The following is a 22,937-nucleotide window of genomic DNA, read 5'->3' as shown; positions in this document are numbered from 1 at the left end:
ATTTTCTTCAAAGAAAAAAATTGTTGGGAAAATCACACAAGAAATCAACATATCTAAGTGGTTTTAGTTATGAATAAATTCAAGTAAATCAAAGGATTATCAAAATGGGAAAAGGCATCATTTAAAAGCTATAGGCTGCTAAATGACAATTCCATCTTTACAAGTGCTTTTTGAGCATTTAAAAAATAATGCAGTCAGGGATGCTGTAAAATGGGTTCTTATCTAGCCTAGTCTAAAAATCCCTCGAAGGTCCTTTCATTCACCCAGCAAGAATTTACAGAGCATATATTCTACGGCCAGACTCTCTTCCAGGCTCTGAGGATACAGCAGGAGGCAGGAAAGTGTCCCTGTGGAGCATACAGTCCAACAGAGGAGACAGACATCAATTAGAGAATCACGCCAATAAATGTGAAATTACATAGTGGTCAGACAATAATGTGATGTGTGACTAAAAACAATAAAAAGAGGTACATAGAAAAAGTCAAAGGTCTATGCTACTCCAGCATAAAATAACTAAGATCATTTCACTATTAAAAACTCCTCACTTTGGAGATGAAATAATATGACATAGTCATATTTCCCAAATTATCAGAAGAGCAAAGTTATGCCCTAGGCTGCAAGCTGGGAATATTGGCCATAATAGCTGACAATACTCTAGGTAGTTAGAGAATTCTAATCTGAAGAATTATTTTAGATATATTTTAGATATATCTTAATATATATCTAAGATATATATTTTAATCCTGTCCATTCTCAACTCTTCAAAAGAGAAACTTTTGGACAAATTTTAGCCCTAAAAAATAGGAGATCACTTAAGCTAAAAATCTTTCCTTGGTAGTTCTCTAACAAGGCTCTCAAATAATTTGTGTCGTTTTTATTACATGTATGAACTTCTTAAATTCCTGGATGATCATATTATTGACACTACCATAGTAGTTTTTAATACTTTTGCCGATATTGTATCAAAATAGTTCTCTCCAGACACCATTCTGTTCCCCTAAGATAAAGCAAAGAGCTGCCAGTTTCTGACATGCTCAGATATTTCAAGCATTTTATTTTTTCTCAGTGTGAGAACTTTTATTAATTCTCCCAACCTGTTATAAATAAAAGAATAAATCTCTAAATAGCATCTTTTGAAATTGAGAATCCCGTCAAATAAAGACTCTCTTTAGGATCAATTCCTGCATAGCTTACTAATTGTTTACTCTTGAGCAAGAGAGCTAAGCCCTCTAATCTTATAACAAAAAGCAAAAATAAAAAAACCTAATTGTTTTTAACACCCGCCCACCCCCACCCCCCGCCCGCAGGTAGATGGGGAAGGGGAGAATACGAAAACTTGACCCGAGTGTTGAGGCAGAGCCCCAGATGTGAGCACTCTTGCCCTTTAGTTACTACACAGCACGCGCAGCACCCCTCCACCAGACACAGCTCTTGCCCCCTGGGGGAGAGGGGAATGTGGGTTTCCCCTTCTCCTCCCCTGCCCCACCCCCCACCGCCACCCCCCGGAAGGCATGCCTCCCCCTCAAGTCCCTGTTGAGGGTCCCTGGCCTAGAGAAGGACGTGGCGGGGTGGAGGCCGGGATCCGTGCACCAGGCACTCTGCTCTAACCTAGCGGTCACCGCAGGGACTCACTCTCATCTGGGTCCCATTGCTAGACTCCAAGCTAAATGGGGACACATCCTGATGGTCACTCATTCAGCAGATGTGAAGTGCCTGCTGTGAGCCAGGGATGTGCTAGGTGCTGCAGAGACGGTTAAACCAGACGTGGTCCCTGCCACCAAGGTGGGAAGACAGAGGGGTGTAACCCTAGGGGCAGCCTCCACTCCTCACATGTCACTTTGTGGCACTTTCTCACCTGAGTCATCCACAGAGAGACACCAGTGCCCAGAAAGAGCTGCAGCCCAGGCGCATGGCTCCATCCAACACCACAATCTCCCCAAGGAGCCTGCCATTAAATGGCTCCGTTTGACTAGGCTGGTTCAAGCTGAGTTCTTATCACTACTAAGAGTCCTGATGACTGCACTGTCTTATTGTTGAAAAAAAGGAAAATCGCTGGCATTTTAAATTCTGATAAAAATGAGGGTACTGTTAGCTCTAGTTTGTGTTAAAAGCCTCCGCTAGGAGCGCTCAGAGGACCTCGCCTTTACCTCCTCTACCTGAGCCCTCCTGTGGTCTCCCATGAGGCTGTGGGCTGCTCCACCCACCCCATCCCCACATGGCACAGCCATGCGGAAAGAACAAATGAACGGTCCCTAGTCCCTCCTGGGTACTAGGCCCAGCTCTACCTCCTCCTCGCTGTGAGCCTGAGGGAGTCGTTGAACCTCTCTGGATTTCACTGTCTTCATCCATGAAACGAGGGATTGAGGGAGGAGATCTCCCAGTTCCCCCAAGCGGCTTTCCCTGAGCCATAGGCGTTGGTATTTTTTTAAAGGACCAAGGTTGAGAAGCACTGGGTTGCTCTTCTGAGCCCAGGTGGAAAGTATTGCCTTGGCTGGAGGGGAGCTGGAGAAGAAGCAAAGGTCTCACCCCACCTGGCTTTTGGCTCCTCCCAGACCTCTGAAAGACCAAGAGAAACTGAAGCTGCTCTCTAGGCACATCTGGAGCAGGGCGTTGAGGGTAGGGAGGAGGTGCATTGGGGGGCAGGAGACCTGGGGCATCACTTCTCTGGGGATAAGATGAGCTTTTAAAGTTTCCGTCCTCCGTTCAGCTCTGGGGGTATTGTGGCTGCCTTCCTCAAGGATGCCACGCCCTTCTCTCCTGCTCAGAGGGAAAGTTAGCCCTGAGCTAACATCTGTTGCCAATCCTCCTCAGGTTGATATGTTTACTTTAAAATTGTATTGAAAAGAGGCTCCTTTTGGGGGAATGCACAAAAGCTATAAACGTCCATGGTGGAAGGGAAGCAGGGACTAAGTCCCAGAGCCCTTTCCAAAGAACAAAAAGCGCCCCCACCCTTGGGGCCGCTCCCGCGACGCCCCAGCCCCGCCCAGGGGCCCTGCGAGGCCGGCCCGGAGACCCCGCGGCCTCCGATGGGCACGGCTTTCCCAGGCTCGCGGCGCCACCTGGTGGTCGCGGCGCGCACTGCGGGCCTCGCTCGCGAGCCCGCCCTGGCGCGGCTCCCTCTCCACGTGGGCCGTGGGGCGAACAGGAGTCCCTGGGCACAAGTCACTGTTGGGCACTGCGGCCGGCCGCCGTCTGGGGACAGAACTGAGGCTTGGGACCGGACAGACCTACCTGCAATCAGCTCCTACCCCAAACCTTTCCCGCTGTGTGAACTGGAGGAGGTTTCTTATCTGTGAAGCCAAGATAGCATTACCACCTGCTGGGATGCCCTGGAGAATTAATGAATTAAATAGGAAAACTTGCCCAGCATGGCGCCTGGCACCTGCTGTCAACTCAATACTTCTCTTTAAATTGATTCCTTTTTCTTGCTAAATTTTGTTTGTAAAAGACGCTACTTTAGCCTCATCCGAAGCAACTCTCTTTTTTCAATTCATGTTACATATACAGGTATTAAAATTAGAAAACAAATTTTCCTCCACGTACCACACTCGGCCACACCCGTCCCCAGGCTCAAGTCCAGAACCTGTGCCTGTCCGTCCAGGGGTCCCTCCTCTTTCTCTCTCTTCTGCCTTCTTCCATGTTCCAACATAGTCAACCTTCACCTGTCCCCTCCTGGAACGCAACAGCAGGTGCCAAAGACTCGAGTGCGTTGTGTTTTTTTCCTCAGCTTATATTATTTGCTTAGCAGAGATGTGAATTTGGAAAAATGAATTTCATTGTCTCTGAGGTTTTGTGCTCTTTTTATTTCTGGTCGTTTCAGGAAAAGAAAAACAACTTTGCAGGGACCAAGGTGGGTACATGCCTTGTTTATTAAAATCAGAATGAGCTCTGAGCCCCGGGACTCCTGTAACAGGAGCCTGTTTCTTCTTGCTTTTATTCAGCTCCCTAACAAGACAGATGGAGTTTGCTCTCACATTTATGTTCCCCACTGCCCAAAAGCGCACGGGTTGTTCAGTTGCTGATCTCAAATGAAACAATGTTAGAACTATGTATACTTCATGTACCTGACAGCTAACATTAATTCCAGAGATCTAAATGCCAAAACAATGCCTAGAGACAATGTGGACTCTCGCCATCACGCCTCTGGGCCTCTCTGCTCAGAAAAGCTGTCTGAACCACACAGGGACATTTCTGGCTATACTGATTTACAAACACAACATAACATTGCAGATCAGTCACAGTGCAAGTCTATTAAGGCAAATGTCGCTGATGATTCTAATCCAGGGCCAGTGTGAGGGATTTCTCAGTAGAGAGCTCCCTGTGTATATGGTGCCCTTTAATTGCTGCTGGAGACTGCCAGCAGCCCCACTCCAGGCTAGGCACTCCTGGCTCCATGTCTCCCATTTCTCCCCTATGTGAAAATAACCCTATTTTCGTTGATTAACAGTTAAAAAAAATTCTAGCAATACTCAAGTGTATAAGAGAAGAAACGAGAAGTTCCCATAACCGTACCCTCAGCCACTGTAATTCAAGTGCTTCTCAAAGATGCTTTCCCCCAGCCTCAGGCAGACTTTTTGTCCAGTCTTAAACTAGGCCAGCCTGGCTGGAGCCAGGCAAATGTAAGCCGCTTGCCTCTCACCAGGATGTGAGGCTGTAGAGAGTGGAGGGCAAGAAAGCCATCCAGGAATTCAGCACCTCTTATTACCTACTCCCTGGTCCCCAAAAAGGAGAACCGATAATAAATTCCAGTAGTTGGTTGTTAAGTAAATAATAGGTTTGGGGTCCCAGAATTTGCTTCAGGAAAAGGCTGATGAAACCCAAATCCCTGTCACTGTTCCAGTCATTGTCTAGGGACCTATTTCTCCCCCAGGTTTATGGTTTAAGCAACTACCTCAAATTTTTCCAACCTTAGTGCCCACCACCACTATTCATGGGTCCAAAATAAGGCCGTCCTATGAAGGATCTTGTTTTCTGATCCTGAATCCCCCGGGCTCTGGACCCTCCAACTTTTTGAAGTTCCAGTTTCCCACCCTTCTCTACCAGGATAATATTCAAGACACTGCAAATTCAGACATCTGTGGGCCAGGTGGGTACTGTGGCAAACTGGAGGGTGTAGGCTCAAGGGGGTGCTTGTTTCCTTGTGGGACTGAGGATCCAGTGTTGCCAGATCTTGGGACTTTTTAAGAGAAACCAGAAATCTGGATTTATGTGAAACTTTCTGATTTTTAAATGTTGGCAATTAATTTGCATTTTAATATATACAGGGCAGTTCAAAGAAAACATGTCTGGGGGGAAGCCAGTTCGCTACCTCTTGTTCACTAGACAGATTAGAGCTGGCTCAGCTCCTCGCTTCATTATTCACTGCTCTGGAGGTGAGCACTTAATAAATGCTGGCTAGGCCGGCCCCGTGGCTTAGCGGTTAAGAGCGTGTGCTCCGCTACTGGCAGCCCGGGTTTGGATCCCAGGCGCGCACCGATGCACCGCTTCTCCAGCCACGCTGAGGCCGCGTCCCACATACAGCAACTAGAAGGATGTGCAACTATGACATATAACTATCTACTGGGGCTTTGGGGAAAAAAAAAAAAGGAGGCGGATTGGCAACAGATGTTAGCTCAGAGCCAGTCTTCCTCAGCAAAAAAAAAGGGGAGGATTAGCACAGATGTTAGCTCAGGGCTGATCTTCCTCACAAAAAAAAAAATAAATAAACGCTGGCTACTGTTACTATCCCAAGCCCCAGTGGCCTTCGTGGAGCAGGGGCCTGTTTCTATTGCCAGGAAATATGGTGCAACCTCACTCTAACATTGACAGTCCCTGGGGGCCGCCTCCACCAGTGGATGGAGAGCGTTTTCTCATGTTTTGTTTGAACTGGCAAAGGGTGGCCAGAGGGCACCCGTGTTGACCTAACTCCCTGGAGAAGCAGCTTTTTCTGCACTTCTCAGTCCGCAGCTGCTCTTGAACGACGTAAACTCTGTCCCTGGCCCTCTGCAGCTGATGGATGCCTCTTCCACTGGCCACACCCTTGTGAACAGCACCTTCTCTCTCTCTTCCCCCAGCTCCCAGGGTGATGCCAGCCTGGGAGCAGTTCCCACCTGCCCTTCCACTGGCGTGTGGTTCCGGTGTTCGAATACTGGCATCAATTCCCCATTCTTCTATTTAATCAAATTGGCTCATAAGCAAGAAGCCTATAAAAGAATGTGGTTGTTAGCAATACTGGAAATTGTTCTTCCTAGATCTACTGCAAAAAGCATCAGTGATAAAAAGATCCCTTCTTTAATGTGTATAATTTGCTAAGTGGTGAAAGTATCTTGGTAGACAATGACCTTTCTGCTGCCTTATTACCCCCGCAAGTTATAGACCAGCCTGACTCAATTATTACCTAGGAGGAGGTACAGGGCCTGCTGCTAATTGTAGCCTGAGAGGGGACAGGGTCAGTGAGGAAGAGAAATGTCAGTGTTAAGTGGTTCTATCCCTTGGGAAGCTTTTCAAAACTCCAAGGGCCCAGGAATCCATATTCTAATTGAGTTGATTCCAATTGGCATCCAGGGTTGAAATGCTTGCTAGGTGGTCAGATAATTAAAAGGGAGGCCTTCACCTTCAGGCCAAGGCAGAGCCATCCTGGAACACTAGTTGGTGACTCACAAATAAGGGAGGTCTTTTTCATTTTATTTCATCTTTTCAATTAGCTAAATCAGGCTGTTCCAAGGTGAGTGCATTTAGTAATGGACTAACTATAAAACAGGAACAGAAGTCAAAGGGGAAAGGTAAAGCCACCATCACACTCAGTCTTAGCTACCAAAGTGGCCTTCAGGTGACAGCAGCAACCTCCCTTGAATCTACTTCTTGCATTGGCCCTCAAACTCTTCCCTCCTTTTCACTCATTTCAGGGCTAGCTGCCCCTGGAGGGACTGCTGCTGCCCCCTCCAGCCTCCTCACTACCACATAGGCATTCTCAAATGCAGATCTGAGCTTGTGCCCCATGGAAATCCTTCAGTAACTTCTGTTTATAAGACAAAGCTCCAACTCCCTAGCCCAGCACTCAGGGCCCTTCACGATCCGGCCCCTGTGCACTCCACTCCTCGCCATTCCTCAAACACTTAAGACTTTCTCTAACCTTGAATGGTCTCCTTTTGCCTGAATAATTCTTCATGTCAAATGTCCTCTCTCAGCAACTTTCCTACCCCTCTCCCCAGCACCCTGGCCAGAGTGCTCTTCAGGCTCCATCAAATCTTGGGCAAATGGTGGTGCTGCGTGTGGGCCACACAGTGGGTTCAGCTCAGCTCCATGTGGTGCAGCTCACTGGGCCTCACTAGTTACTCTTCCTCCTCCTCAGTAACAGCTGGGCCCATGGCGGGATAAAGACTTCACTTCTCAGCCTCCCTTTTCAGCTAAAAGTGGCCACATAACTCCACACTGGCCGGAAGGATGTAAGGCAAAGTGCTGTGTGAAACTCCTCTGAATTGTCCCCAAAGGAAGGGGGACATGCCTTTCTCTTCTTCTGGCTAGAACGAAGACGGCATGGCAGGGGCTCCAACTGCCATCAGGGTCCATGTGATGACCATGGAAATGGAAACCACACCCGGTAGAACTGCACAATAGGAGCCAAGGTCTCTGACATGACAACAGGCCGGTCCTGCCTCAGCTGGACTACCTTGAAGATCTGAACATGGGAGAGAAAAACTTTCTTGTTTAAGCCACTATTATTTTGAGAATTTGTGTGATAAGCAAGCCTATTCCAAACTAACGTCCTCCTTCACCAGTGCCTCATGCCTCTGTCATGTGAGCCTCTTGTGTGAACGTGGGCACACGCTGAGTGATACACGGGTTCAAAGGTAATTCTGACTGTATGTGATGCTCACTGCCCGGGCTGGCCACGGAGCACATCTCCATGGTTAGAGTACTTACTCTGCAGTGCCCTGAGGACTGACTCCACATGGATGGCCTGACCTCACATGGAGTGGCCTCCTGGTAGGGACACTATCTTTTACATCCATGTTTCTGACCCCTGGTACAGGATCTACTATTACACCAAAACTGGTTTTTCTGAAGGAAACAGAGGATATCTAAAGTAAGTGTTTTCCACCTCAGGAAGATCCAGTGAACCAATCTGGGCCAAGTCTGTGCCCACCTTCCGAGTAAGTGCAGAGACTCCCCCTCTCCCCAGAGCTTAGTGTGTTACATGTGCTTATGGACATGCTTCCAGGAGACAGTCCAGGGCTGTCATCACTCTCAAATGAGAACTGTGACTGCACAAGAGTTAAGAATCACTGCATTGGAAGAACTGCTGTTTTTTTAAAAAAATCATTTTTAAAGCTTAAAAACTACTTACTTGCTTTCCACTAAGGTATCAACTTAACATTTTTTAAAATATGAGCATCTTTTAGAAAGTAGCAACAATTCGCTCAACTTTTCCTGTCCTGTAAAGTAAAAAATAATATTTAAATATGCTTGTAAATATTTTCCATTACAAGCTCCTTTTCAAAAAATAGGATTGTTAACTGAGAGAAATATTCTAGAAATATTTACAATGTAAACAGAAGCAGCTGTGATTGGAGCTGGAGGCTTTTCTATCATTTAGCTTTATGTATAAACCTGGCTCCAAAAATGGATATATCCTAAAACTAGCTGGCCCGGGGCCTCCTATTGGAGGCACTGGGTTGGCGCTGATAACTCTAGTTTCTAGCCGAATGGTCACAGGTCAGTTACATGTGCTGCTCCCTTAGCAATGTTCATGCCAGTACCAGGTCAATAACCGATGAAGCTCTTTCATCTTATTTAAAAAAGAGATATAATATGCATTTAATTTCATTCAATAAATCAATTCCACTTAACTTACCATCTCAGAAAACTTAGGAGAAAGCAAACATTAAGACATTAAAAATTACATTAAAGTTGTGTGACATACTGGAGAGTAACGAGAGCACACATGGCAATTAGGAGTTGTCATTTAAATGTATCACAAGAAAATTAAAATTATTGTAATTTATTGCTGTATCTATGCTTTCCCAGTATAGCTATATTATAAGTAGCCACAAAGTGCCACCTTCTGGTTTAAAACTGTGCAACATCTCCTTTATTTCTTTTTAAATGCCATTTTATGGTGGACGTATAAAGCAACAGCAGCAGTTACAAAATGTTGTCTGAGTAATTTTGAGAGCTCAAAACAAAGATCTGTGTATAGGCTGAATAAAAAGATGTTCAATTAATAGTGCACATTGTGTAACTTTAACAGACATCTTAGTTGGAATTTTCGTGTAAACTTTTAACAGAGATGTGACTCACAGAGACCAAAAATAAAATATCTTTTCTCTTCATGGTTTAGTGAGGTGGTCTGCATTCTTGCAAATGATTTAGAAAATACAAGAAATGTTGCATGTGAGTACTAGGCATAAAATACTTCGCTTTCTTACAGAAGGAGCAGCAAGGGGACAGGGAGCCTAGTGAACGCCCTGTCACCACCTTTCCCAAAGATGTACACCCCCACGAACGGCAGTGGAAACGTGGCAGCAAGCCACCCTTACAGTTCTTTTTGGTTGTTTTCAAATACAAGCACTTTCTGAGAGTTCCCTCCCCGGCTGGTGAGCCCCACCCCCACTTGGCAGGATACAAGCCCACATCCTCTTGCTTAGTTTTCCCCTTAGAATTATTTACAGGACGCCTACAGATACGGTACAAACTAGTATGAAATTAATGATAGTTTGCATTTCCAGACACGCTCCCGTGGTTAAACAAGCACACCACGCCAATTCCGAAGACTGGTTCAAAGTTAAGGTGACTCAGAGGCATTTGCATCCGTAACTGCAGAAACAGGCTTCTCATTGGCTGGGGGCGCGGATTCGCCGACTCTGTCCTCAACAGTGGTGGAGGTCTGGGGAGTGGGAGGCGTCACATCCACAGTGAGTGTGGAGGCAGCATCTGCCCTTGCAGTGGTCGTGACAGGGTCGGAGGGTGGGCTGCTGGTGGGTGGGAGGGAGGACAGCAGCTCCCCTGAGCCTGCTGCGGAAGAGACTTCTGGAACCAAAGGGAATGACGGGAGGAACTCAGATGGCATGGGGAGAGGTGCAGTGCTGGATAAGTGTCGGGGAGATAAGGAAGGAAGAGGTGGCAAACCTAGGACAAAAATGGCATGGATCATACATCAGAGGAGAGACAACACAAATCACAATCTCTGCTTATCCCCATTTGGAGGCCAGGGTAGAGTTAAATATTTACTGCAATACTAGTTGGCCAGGAGGAAAGGGTCCTGGTTTCTAGGCTCCCTATGACAGCCTGGCTCAGGGAACAAAGGACTCTCCTAGTCGGGATGGACAGGAGCCCATCCAGCAGGCAAAGCAGCTACAGTGAGTGTTGGGCAGGTGAACAACAACTGCCAGCTGAGTCAGAGCTGCCCTGTGGACAGACAAGAGCAAGAGGGGACACAGGAGCCAGCTCTCCTGTGAAGGTCATGGGAGGGAGGGGCTCATCATGCAGCCCCCTGCATCAGCCTCCCCATAAGTACCCAGCCTCTGTTCAAGCCCTGTGATTGATAACTATTCATATTATACTTTGTGGGTTTATTGTGATGATTTTAAAATGCAGAATGAAGGAAAACAGTATTACTTTTTTAAAAACAAAGGAGAGGGAGGTTGTACAAAAGGTTCAGGGCAACCACTGGGCTGCTGAAACCCTCAATGCTCTTAGAGTCTGTCCCTCAATTTGGGGAAATGCAGGGCACAAAAGAAAAGACAAAGGGAGTGTGAGACAGTAACCATTAGTTAGTGTTTACTACTCTTCCTTTGTTTTTTAAACCATTATGCTGAAAAGTAAATGGGTTAATGAGGACAGGTAATGAATATATACAGATGGTGAGTGTCCAACAAGGGTGGTTATGATCTAGACACACACATGATAATGCATACCCTGGTGTAATAAGATCACTCACTGACATCACCGATGGGCCAGACTACTGAGACTGGCAATTAAACGTCAGCCCTGACATGTGGCCATCTAGAGTTAAAGGTAATCTGGGCAATCATTAAGTAGAGGAGTAGACTGTGGGACACGCTCCTGCTTCATTTCCGTCAGTGCATAAAGTCGGAGTGTAAACACTTTGAATATCTGCTAACTTGACTATTTGCAGCTAAAATCTCTCACAGTTTTTATTACAAAAACATTTGTTAATGATGGGGAATATTTATCTAATAACAAGCCCAGCCATCTGAGCAAGGGTGATAATTTCACAGCCTAAGTTTCTGGGCCTGTGCTACGCAAAACAGGCACCACTGGTGGCAGCCGCTCAAAACACGAGGAGACTCATGGGGAGCTCATTCACCTCCACAGGGCGAAGTGCACACCTCCCATCAATTCTGTTACAGCAGTGCCAGGCCACAGGTCTTTATTTCTACAGTGGGCCTTTAGAGTGCTTGAGCTGTCAGGGTGCAGGGAGAGGAGAAATGGGCAGGAGAGGTGGCCAGGCAGAGGAAAATCACAAAGACAGTCTTCTTCCTCTTCTTTGTTCAGCTTTTTAAATAAAAAAAATTAATACTCATTTCAAGCAGCTAAAATTTGTTAAACTGACCTGCCCTTTCCAGAAAAAACTAAAATAGAGGGCTGGCTTTCCTGGATAAAGCTTTTTATTAGACAGAGTCCTAAGAAGGCAAGATAGGCAACATACCCGGGTTCACAAGTTCTGGTAAACCGACACTTGGCATGACGTGTGGTGCGGGGAGGTTGAGATTGGGAAGTGGGGGCAGGTTAGGCAGTCCTGTTGGTAAAGGCATCAGACCTGAAGAGAAGGCAGAGAAACAAACGGTAAACCACTTCCCCCGGGGAAAACATTCAATCCTTGTGTACTGAAAAAAATACTACCCACTTCAAAGTGAGAACACCAGAAGTCCATTTACTGTGTGGCAGTTTTGTATTATAACAACAAAATCTCACTTAAGCAAAACATCTTCTATAGACCTAAGTGATTCGAGGGCTAAGTGGGTAAGGGTTAAGACAAATAGGAATACTTCTAAACCCGAGAACAAGAATGATGATGACCTGAGTATCTTGGAGAAAGGGCTGATTTATCTCACCAAGTATGGTAGTAAATGGAACTGAATTTTTCTTAGATGGTTGAGGTTTACAGTCTCTCAGGTTTTTTTTCCTTCTGAAATAATTCCAGACTTACAGTTGCAAAAGTAATTTATATAAAGAATCCCCATATATACCTTTCACTCAAATTACCCAAATGTTAACATTTTACCACACTTGCTTTATCATTCTGTGTGTGTACACATTTGGTTAACGGCTTAATATGTCTGTGTAATGACATCTTTAGCCATACAATTAAAGGGTCTCACAATGCATGCATATTTGATCACTGACATAATATTTGATCATTATCTGCTGGATAAAGGGACTTGGTCATCACTGGAAACAGTAAGAGAAATAAACAAAAATCGAACAATGTTAGAGCTACTAAAGACCCAAATAAGGCGCACTTGCTTCCAGGACATGTCTATTCACATAAACACTATGAGAAAGCCTTAAAAGAAAGCGCTGAAGAATGGAACTCTTACATATTCCTTATTCCTGCCTCATGCTGCATTGGGCGGGTAGGTGGGCAGCTGGGGGTAATGAGCCCAAGGCTCAGCAGCTAACTAGCTGGTGACTAACAGCTCACTGCCACTTGCTCTCATTTATCACAACGTTATAGCAGAGATAAAATGAGATTAAAAGACATAAGAAGTCACCACATAGGTGTAAGATTTTTTAAGATGCTACTATTATTACACACATCTCTAGTCTCCTGCTGCTTACCTGGTAATGTAGTAGCTGGGTTCATCGGTGGCATGGAAATGAGGGACTGGTTTACTTGTGGTGGCAATAATGGTACTGTCGGTACACCTAAAACAAAAGCACAATCTTTTTAAAATTTCTAACAAACTCAGTTGACAAAGAATGAACAGACTATACTTGGACAGTCTTCAGTCTCCTTCCCTCTCCACCATGTCAGGTCTTCATTCAGTGGGACTTCATTCAGTCCCAGTTTCCGGCTGCATCACTCTCAGTCATGGCTGATCTACCTACTCTGCCCAGGCCCTTAACAAAGACTATCAGCAGAGCCTGGGCCAAGAGAGCAGGAGGCTCTGCAAACCCACCAGCCAAGCTCACTGGACAAGAGCTTTACACCTGACCTAAGCAGGGCTAGATAAGAACACTGTTTTAGAAATTCAGAAATGGGACATGAGGATTCTAGTCAATCTCTATTGGATTCCTGAACTAAGAGGCCACATAAACCTGGGACTACTGGGAGGGCCATGTGCCCTATGAAACAGTGAATGCTGGTCTGCGAAAGAGAGAGACGCAGACGGCCTGAAAGAGACAAAAGAGCAGGCGGACCTCCCGAGATGGAGGGAATGACCTGGCTTCCTGAATCCCCATTTCCTTTTGACCTTAGGTTCTATGACACTGCTTTGAAGCCTAGTACAGTTCCATTTTTCTAATGTTAGCTTGAGGAGGTTATGTTCTTCATATACAAGTAACTCTTAGGCTACCACCTAATAAAGATCTATCTATTAATGTTTACCATCTACTCATGAGGGAGGTTTTGCTAATGTCCAAACAATAGTAATACCGCACATGGATTCTAGATTTGTCTTATGGAGATCTGCTTCAAGACGGTGGCAGGAATGAACTATGCCTAAAAGTATGAAGCGACTATCTTGAGACAGTTAATTTATTTATTCATGTGTTTACTTTTCTAAAGAAACTGGAAGCATGCAAAAGTAGAAGAGGGTTCTTTGCTTTCATCAGATTCTCAAAGGGGTTGGATGGTGTGTTCATTCACTCATGTTTTGGGGGGGCACCTACTATATGTTAGACATTGTTTTAGGCATTGAGGCACTTTACAGTGTAAAGAAAATAGAAATTACTACCTTTCGGAAATTTACTTTCTAATGAAGGGCAGGAAAAGGAAGGGAGATAGGTATCAAACAAATAAAATACATAGCATGTAAGACAGTGTAAGTTCTCTACAGAAAAATCAAGCAAGGAAGGGGGAGAGGAAATGTGAAGGAGTGTACCAAAAAGGTCACACTGATTAATGCGATTTCAAAATGATATATTCATTATCTAAAAACTTCATAATCCAAAAACTTTAAAATCCACAGAGAAGTTTTTTTAAAAAAATCATATACTTTTATGTTTCTACAGTTACTGTTTGGGCTACTTTGCAGCAATATAATTAAAAGCAAAGATGGAAAAATAAACACCTAACTAAAAGTTGTTTCTCACATGTCATGATGCTAGAAAATTTGAGTGTTTTTAAATATACTCAAAGTGAAAATGTTGATTTCTTTCAGTCTTTTTTGAGCAATTACTGCTTTATTTACACTTCTGTCTTATAATGTTCAAGGAGCCTTTTCTCTACAGTGTAATAAGGCCAGGGATCCCAGTGCAGGTACTTATAAGACAATATAAGCATAACTGTAAATGTAAGGACAGAAGAATTAAAATGTCAAAAAGAGAAACTGGGACTTGAAGAGAGTTGTCAGCTATCTCCTAAAATCAGAAGAGCTCTCATATGGCATGGGAACGCTCTTACTCTACAACAGGTAAGAGGTGTTCAGATACAGATCAGGCTGCTGTCTTGGAAAGTACCCCAACCCACCTTTACTAAGTCTATTCAGGACTAGACTAGAGGACCATCTGATGGGATGTAAGGAAAAAAAAATTATTAACATCATAAAAAGGACTCAAACACCGCCTGAATGAAAGGAACTTTAAAATCCCTTCCAATTGTATCTATGACGTGATACTGATGATATTAATATTTATCTAGGAAATGTTCTAAAACTGGACCGAGGTGATGACAACTCCATAAATTTACTAAAAATCATTGAGTTGTATACTTAGAGTGAGTTCATTTTATGGTATGCAAATTATACCTCAATATAGCTGGGGAAAAAACCCAGCAAAGAGTAGGGGGTGGGGAGGTATACCACCACATTGATAACTGGTGAAGCTGGGTGGTGGGGGGTCGTTACACTATTCCATCTACTTTTAAGTATGTTTGAAGTTTTTAATTACGAAAAAATTAAAAATTTAAAATTTCATCTATAAAAACCCATCTTTGGGAAACAAAACAAAGACTCTGAAAAGAGCTGGGATTTGAACCTAAGGGCCCTACTTCAGAGTCATACTGTTGACTTTCACTGCATCTTGGCAGGCTGTTGTGAGGTCATTCCACAACAAAGTCGAGCATAAGCAAATTTTGAATACAAATATTAAAAAGAGCTCAAGAATAAAAGGTAAATAAAACTAAACCATGTCAGTTTTTCATTCACTTACTCAACACTTATTGAGTACATAATATATACTCTTGGTATTATGAAGAAAGAAAACCAGAAAACAGGAGACTTTAAAAAAGAAAAGAGAAAAATAAACTCTACCAACATAACAAGAACTATACCATGTGACCCAGCAATTCCACTTCTAGATATATAGCCAAGAAAAATATGTCCATGTAAAAACTTGTACACAAATGTTCCTAGCAGCATTATTCATAATAGCCAAAAAGTAGAAAAAATCCAATGTCCCTCAAATGATGAATGGATAAACAAAATGCGTTACAATCCATACAACAGAACATTTTTTAACCATAAAAAGGAATGGAGTATTAATATAGGCTATAACATAAATGAACCTTGAAAATGTTATTCTTAGGGAAAGAAGCCAGTCACAGAAGACCACATATATTATACGAAATGTCTAGATTAGGCAAATCCATAGAAAGAAAAAGTAGATTAGTAATTGCCTAGGCCTAGGGGTTGAGGAAAAATGGGGAAAGACTGACAATGCGTACGGTTTCTTTTGGGGTAATGAAAAATTCTAAAATTGATTGAGGGAATGGCTGTACAACTCTGCAAATACACTAAAAAACCCACTGAATTGTGTATTTTAAATGGGTGAATTGTATGGTATGCGAATTATATCTTGATACAGCTGTTGGGAAAAAACTAAAACAAACAAAAAAGGACTATATTCGGTAGAACAAGGAATAAAGAAAAGGAGGGAGACAGGCATATGTTCCCTGAGCCCCTAGGAAAGGAACGGGATCCTGCTTACTTCTGTATCCCCAGTGTCTACTACCTAGGGGATATGCAAATATTTGAGTAAACAGAGCAACTAAACAGAATTTAAAGGTAGAGTCCTGACTCTATAACTTGCAAAATCTAAGAGAAGCCCAGGGTCTAAAATACACTGAAAAGAGGTTTAAACGCTGGCCCTGTGTATGTGCATGGTGATTTAGTACTAGCTTTCACAGACAGAGCCTGTCAATGCAGAGCACATTCATAGTTTTCAAAGTTCAATGGCATTAATTTTTAAAATTCTATAGCTTCAAATAGAAAAGAATATCACGTAAAACAAAGTAGATTGAAAACAGAATATATTGTTCTGCATACCTGTACTGAGAACATTACTGACAGCTGGTGGAGTTGAGTTAATAGAAAGTCCAGATAGACCCTGTTCAATTTCTGTAGTTCCTGGTGGTGACAAAGATGGGGGATTAACTGAGGACAGCTGGACCTTCCAAAAAAAGAAAGAAAGAAAAAAAGAAAATTACTCAAGTTTACTCAAAAGAAGATATAAATACTGGCTCTCACCTGTCCTCCTGATACCTTTTTTATCATATACTAGCTGTCAGAAGTTATCATTTGGCATTTCTGCCTTCACACTCCTTTCTAACTTTGATACATGCCAAGGACCCAGCACTGTAAACATCTCCCCATCCTGTTATTTCCAGTCTCTCGACACACGGCATCTACCTCCCACTACATACACTGTTCTAGCTACTTCTACACTAGGAGGAGATTCTACTCTCTCCTTCCTAGCCACCTCAAAATCATCTTACTCAACCCTTAAAACACCCCTGCTCTCCTCAGAATTTTCAGCCAGTTTTTGTTTTTAACTTTCATTGCTCATGGAAGAAATCAGTCTTAATATCGTGACAGATTCCTTAGAAGTTTCTCAAGATGTCTAACCTCATGAGGCCATCTTACCTTTTCTCATCAATGACTGAATGTAGCTGCCAGATCTCCACCTTCTGAGGGTGGGCAGTGGGGGGCGGCAGGGAGAATGAGCGTATATTGACTTTACAGATGGGTGGTTTCACCTCTGAAAACTCCAAGGTCTGCCGGCTCCAGTGCCCTGTGGCACATTCCAACACAACTGTGTGCTGGCCCTTTTTCCCTAGCTGCCATCCCACCCTCTGGTCTTCTCAGACTGCCCACAGAGGCTCATTGGGGACAGAAAGCACCGATTAGGGGCAGCAGACATGGTAATAGGAGTCTGAACACACAACTACACGGGCTCTGGCCGTGAGCCAAGGGTGGGGGTGGGGAGTGAGGGAGAGGCTACACTTCTTAGTAGCTCCTCCTCACTTCCTCTAGAAGTGGGGATGGCCAAACTGCACCACAAAACGACAGTGGCAGCAGACTTTTCTTTACAACATAGCATTTTCTTTTGGGGTGTTTGGTTTTTATTTGGCCGTCAGACAGGAGTTAACTGTCCCATGAGGCCCGCACAGAAAACATTTTAAAAGCCTATATGTCTGGGCAAATATCTCTTATTCCTTAAAAAGCCTCACTTTGATCCTATAATAGCCCCCACACACCTAGCTCTCTTGCCTTCCCAGTCGAGTTTCTTGAAATAGTAAGCACCAGCTATCATCACCTTATCACCCACCATTCTCTTTCTATCCCCTGTAATCTGGTATCTGCACTCCATTAAGTCTCTGAAATTGCTCCAGCCCAGGAGGTTTTTTTCACTCCCTCTGGCACCTGACTTCTCTGCAGTACCTCACATAGCTGACTATGCCCTTTTTCTCGAAGCTTTGTTCTCCCTTTGGACCTCTCCCAAGCTTCCTTTGCTAGATCCCTTTCCTCTGCCCATCCATTTAAATACTAGGAATTTTTAAGATTCTAACCTTGCTCAGTCCTCTGACCCACCCAGGCCCAATCTCTTGACAATTCTTATCAATACCCATCCGGGGGCTGGCCCCGTGGCTTGGCAGTTAGGTGCGCGCGCTCCGCTGCTGGCGGCCCGGGGTTCGGATCCCAGGCGCGCACCGATGCACCGCTTCTCTAGCCATGCTGAGGCCGCGTCCCACATACAGCTGCTGGAAGGACGTGCAACTATGGCATACAACTGTCTACTGGGGCTTTGGGGAAAAAAGGGGGGAAGGATTGGCAGTGGATGTTGGCTCGGAGCCGGTCTTCCTCAGCAAGAGGAGGAGGATTGGCATGGATGTTGGCTCAGGGCTGGTCTTCCTCACAAAAAAAAAAAAAAAAAAAAAAAATACCCATTCAGTTAAACTACCCTCTCCTTGCTGATGATTCCCAAATCTGTATCTCTAGCCTTGTCCTCTTTCCTGAAATTCAGACCCATAGGATATCCATCTGATATCTACAGGAACTTCAAATCCCACATGATCAATATTTAACTCATCATCTGCCCCATCTCAATCAGTGCTACCACCATACACATCAACATTTGACTCGTTCTGGTGGAAACTTGGATATAATCAGGTGGTAAGTTATCTTACCTCTGTAAACCCATCTTTAAGAGGACTAATAGGTGGGCCAGTCATTTGTCCTGGAAGAGAAATTTTCTTTCCTTCTTCGAATGGGCGTGTAGGTATTCGATGCAAATAACCATATCCAATGCCACATCCTAGGCTATAAAAATATTTTTTTCTTAAAGTTATTGAATATCAATCACAGCTTGCATTTCTTTGAGGTTTTGAAATATAAAAACAAACACATTTCCATTCTTTTAAATAATGGCATCTTATCAGAGGTCTCCTCTGACCACCCTTTATGAAACAGCACCCTTTCCTCCACCACGGACACTACCCTTATTCTCCTTTATTTTTCTTCAAGCACTTACCACCATCTAACACACCACATATTTATTTATTTCCTGTCTCCTCCAATAAAATGTTAAGGTCCTTGAGGGCAGAGACCTTGTTTTGTTTACTGCCGTAACAGTTCCCAGCACATGGCAGACACTTAATAATCATTTGCTGAATGAATGACATACAGCTTTTCCACTGAAGAGCTCCAAGCACTTTCACATGATGATGTCATTTACACATTCCATCGTTCTAGTTCAGAACCTGACACAAATCATTGGTCGTGTATGTTTAATCCAAATTCCTTCTAATTCATCCTCCCACGCTACCAGAGGCATTTTTCTAATAAGATATGATCCCACTGCTTCTTTCCATAGTCCGTTGGCCTCCCAATGTGCCTTCTCCTTCTTCCCTTTGTAAAATTACTTCTCTGCTGCAGCGTGCAGTGATGGTGGGACTGTCAATCAGGGGACCTGTCCCGCCCAAACTGAGGAGTGTCTCATGACCAAAGTGAGGTCAATCCACCTGACTTTGCAGGTGGATTTGCAGCCCATGGCTGCAAATCTTGGGAGTGACAGAAAAACCCAGAACGGCTTCATCCCTTCAGTAGAATACTGATGAAACCTCCAGTTAGTCCTTCCCCTCCAAACCCCTTGAGGTGTTCTGAGTCCTGTCCTTTCCAAGTGTGATCTTTAGCTGTTTCTTTGATTATATGAGTGACTCCGTATCAATAAATTCATGTCTGCTTATGATAGTGACTGCTGGTTTCTACAAAGAGCCCCCACTGATACAATATCAGTCCCACTGCCCAAAGTAGATCCAAATTCCTGACCATGATATTTAAGGCCCTTCACAATCAGGTTCCAACTTATATTTCCAACATGATTGCTTTTACTTCCCAAACTACTTGACAGCTTCTGAGTAGGCCATGCACAGATATCTCTACGACTCTTCTCTGCCAAGGTATCTATTATTTCCATGGGTACCACCACCACCGAAAGCTGGGAGAACAGCCAGTGGCCAATTTCACCTTTTCCTTATCCAAATCTGATTTCACAATGATACTTTATATTATAAAATTACTCCTTCCTTCTTCTCTCACTGTTCCACCCTTCCACCATCAAAACTGCAATTCTCACTGAAGTGGTTCTCAGATAGATTTAGAGGAAATAAGTTAGATTAAATGATTTATACTGACCAATGACAGCCTTTCAGAGGTAGCTGCATTTTAAAACAAGGTGCTTATTAATCAAAACAACTAAGTGGTGGGAGAGAAAGCACTTGAGGCAACAGCCAGACCCTCTGCAAACTTAAAGATAGCTCAAGAACGAAACTAAGAGAAATATGACGTAATGAACAAAATGTCGTCAGCCTCTGAGGAAGGAATGAAAACCAGAGGCACACATATGCCAAATGAGGGCAGACTCTGGAAAATGATCTGTATGGGCTGGTCTAAAGGGCTGATCCATGGTACTAAACCATGTCAAAGGAAAAATGTCTTCCAAAGAAAAGGAATAGTTGCCACTGAGTCTAGAAAAGAAGGGCTCCAAGAAAAAGAACATAGCAGTATTTAGTCAATGTAACTAAAAATAAAAGAACTCGTGATTTTTTTTTTGCTATGGGACTTCACAATCCACAGAATCTCTTCCTTGCACTTTGATTCCATGCTCACCAAGCACTCTTGTGGTACTAATTCGACCCGAGTATTCATCTAACTGGAGAGGGGGTATTTTTCTGTTGTAAACTGAAAATTTACCATTCTAATGAATACAGCAGCTTCCTTGCAAATTTAATTGATATGAGGCAGTGACCTCTGAAATAAATAAATCTTGAATGCCGTGAGAAGATCATATTTCTGGGTGTTTACCAACCTGGACAATAAACAAGGATAACTTGATGAAGTGTCACCCTAGACAGGCCAGGTCCTTAAGATGATACTTCTATCTCATTTTCTCAAATTGCAACAAGTTAGCATCCTGGTGGCAAAATACATTCAGCTGTACAATCTCAGGTAGTGTGGGTAAAGATATTGGGAGCAAATACAGGCTTTCTCTGCCTGCATCAACTAAGTCATCCTTTTCCCAGCAAGTGCTGAAACGTTTATAAAACATCTGGAAAAGTTTCCAAAACCTAGGCTTTCCTACAATTATGGCTTATGCTTGATAATTTCTCAAATTAAAAAAGGCTGTTAAGACTTTCAAAATAATGAAAAATTTGTACAATTTAAACAACAGCTGAAAGACCTAAAGAAGCAATGCAAGTCAGCATGCTTTGCTTTGGTCTGGCTTTTTGAAATTATGGAAATGACTTGATGAACAGTCCCAGAAAACTGATTTTATAAAGTTTGCTTATCTGCTTGGCTTGATCCTCTTTCTAAATTGCTTTTTATTGTTGTTGTAAGTCTGTGTTTTGTCTAACTTTTAGTTCAAATCAGCCTACCCATTTTGGAAAGCCAACAGTTTCCACAAAGTGCTATGAAAATTCGTCAGCAGCTAGAGAAAGCTACAATGTATTGTCCCACTGCTAAGGATGGGAATTGGGAAAATAAAACTGAAAAGTATTTTATTAAAATAATAGCAACAACAAAAAGCCTGTTAGCTCTTAAGGACTATAGTATATATACCATGCTCCCTAAATAACGTGTTTTAAAAAAATTAATTATTAGATTCAATATTCTAGGTCAGCTCTTTCCTTGTCTTAAGAGAAGTCTTATAATAAGCCAATAACTTGTTTCATAATAAAAACAATCAATGTTTACAACACATCTGACTGGTAAGTTTAAGCAGGCATAACTTAGTCTAAAAAATGACTTACCTGCCTTCTCCACCCCATGCAGAATTTGGTGTAATAATCACTTCTCGACAGTTATCAGTGTCTGTATTATACACATAAAGTTTCAATGGTTTTGCTTCATGTGTTTCAATTAGGCTGAATAGATCTTCAGACTGCAAAAGCATTACAAGAGAAAAATGTTTTTATGTTACTGAACTTTAGAACAGCGGGTCTCAAACCTGGCTAACATCAGAATTACCTGAAAACTTTGGTAGAGCCCTGTCTCTAAACATAAAAAATCATTTCTTAAAACCGATACTCCAAGCAAGGTTTAATTCAATATATTACCTATCTACTAAGTGCAAGGTGTTATGTCCAGTTCTGTAAGACCTACTACACAATTTTAGTAAAACTTGTCTACACCCAAATTATATACATTCTGCTTTTATTCTCCATTATTAAGACCTGGTTAGCTGGGCACCTTATTTTTTCTCTCATTTTTTTTTTGTGAGGAAGATCAGCCCTGAGCTAACATCCATGCTAATCCTCCTCTTTTTGCTAAGGAAGAGTGGCCCTGAGCTAATATCCACGCCCACCTACCTCCACTTTATGTGGAATACTGCCACAGCATGGCCTGACAAGTGGTGGGTCCATGTGCGCCTGGGATCCGAACCCGGGCCGCCAGCAGCAGAGCTCACGCTCTTACCCGCTATGCCACGGGGCCAGCCCCTTTCTCTCATTTTTTGATTTAGCAATATATACTTCCACTGGCTAACAGACAAGGAAAAGAATCTGACTAACATAGCTGAGCCAATTTTGTCACCTTAAAAAGGGGAAGAGAAAATGAAATCAATAGCCAAAATGAGGATTTGATTTAGTCTTAAGGTATATAAGAGATTTCCGTACACCATACACAAAATCTGTGCAATTGCTACACAGTATGTGTTTTTCCTCACAGCTTTAGTACCTAATAAGGCACCTCCCAGATGTTCCGTTTAACACCCTGAGGCATAAGCTATCTTGATCAGCAAAGACCCAAATTTCAACTCTAAATGCAAAGTATGCAAATATACTTCTGAACTTAAACATTAATGAGAAAATATTATATAATTTTCATTACTAATAAACACACTAATTACCTCATTCATGACTGTATCTGCTCCAATAATATAGTCACTGTGAGGTCTAAGACCTGCCAGTGCCGCAGGAGAATTTGATTCCACTTCCTAGGATGACACAAAAACACACCCCCAAATTAATGTACATAAAATAATCTTCCAAATTT

At 43.2% G+C, this 22,937-nt stretch overlaps 1 protein-coding gene across 1 annotated transcript in view; it reads right to left on the bottom strand.

The window, feature by feature from the left end:
* Positions 1 to 9,041: 9,041 nt before the first annotated feature.
* Positions 9,042 to 22,937, bottom strand: part of GORASP2 (golgi reassembly stacking protein 2) — a 31,517-nt gene continuing 17,621 nt past the window's right edge. The window contains exons 4-10 of the mRNA XM_014785863.2: positions 22,792 to 22,878; positions 21,695 to 21,825; positions 18,572 to 18,704; positions 16,431 to 16,554; positions 12,784 to 12,870; positions 11,651 to 11,761; positions 9,042 to 10,107 (exon numbers count right to left, since the gene is read on the bottom strand). Coding sequence (XP_014641349.1) covers positions 9,764 to 10,107; positions 11,651 to 11,761; positions 12,784 to 12,870; positions 16,431 to 16,554; positions 18,572 to 18,704; positions 21,695 to 21,825; positions 22,792 to 22,878 — 1,017 coding nt within the window. The 3' untranslated portion in view covers positions 9,042 to 9,763. The remainder of the gene's footprint in view (positions 10,108 to 11,650; positions 11,762 to 12,783; positions 12,871 to 16,430; positions 16,555 to 18,571; positions 18,705 to 21,694; positions 21,826 to 22,791; positions 22,879 to 22,937) is intronic.

This window comes from Ceratotherium simum, chromosome 9, assembly GCF_057802395.1.
Source record: "Ceratotherium simum simum isolate JZ-2026a chromosome 9, ASM5780239v1, whole genome shotgun sequence".
NCBI classification, from domain to species: domain Eukaryota; kingdom Metazoa; phylum Chordata; class Mammalia; order Perissodactyla; family Rhinocerotidae; genus Ceratotherium; species Ceratotherium simum.
Note: the sequence above shows the minus strand (reverse complement) of the source record. Positions and strands in the feature narration are given on the sequence as shown.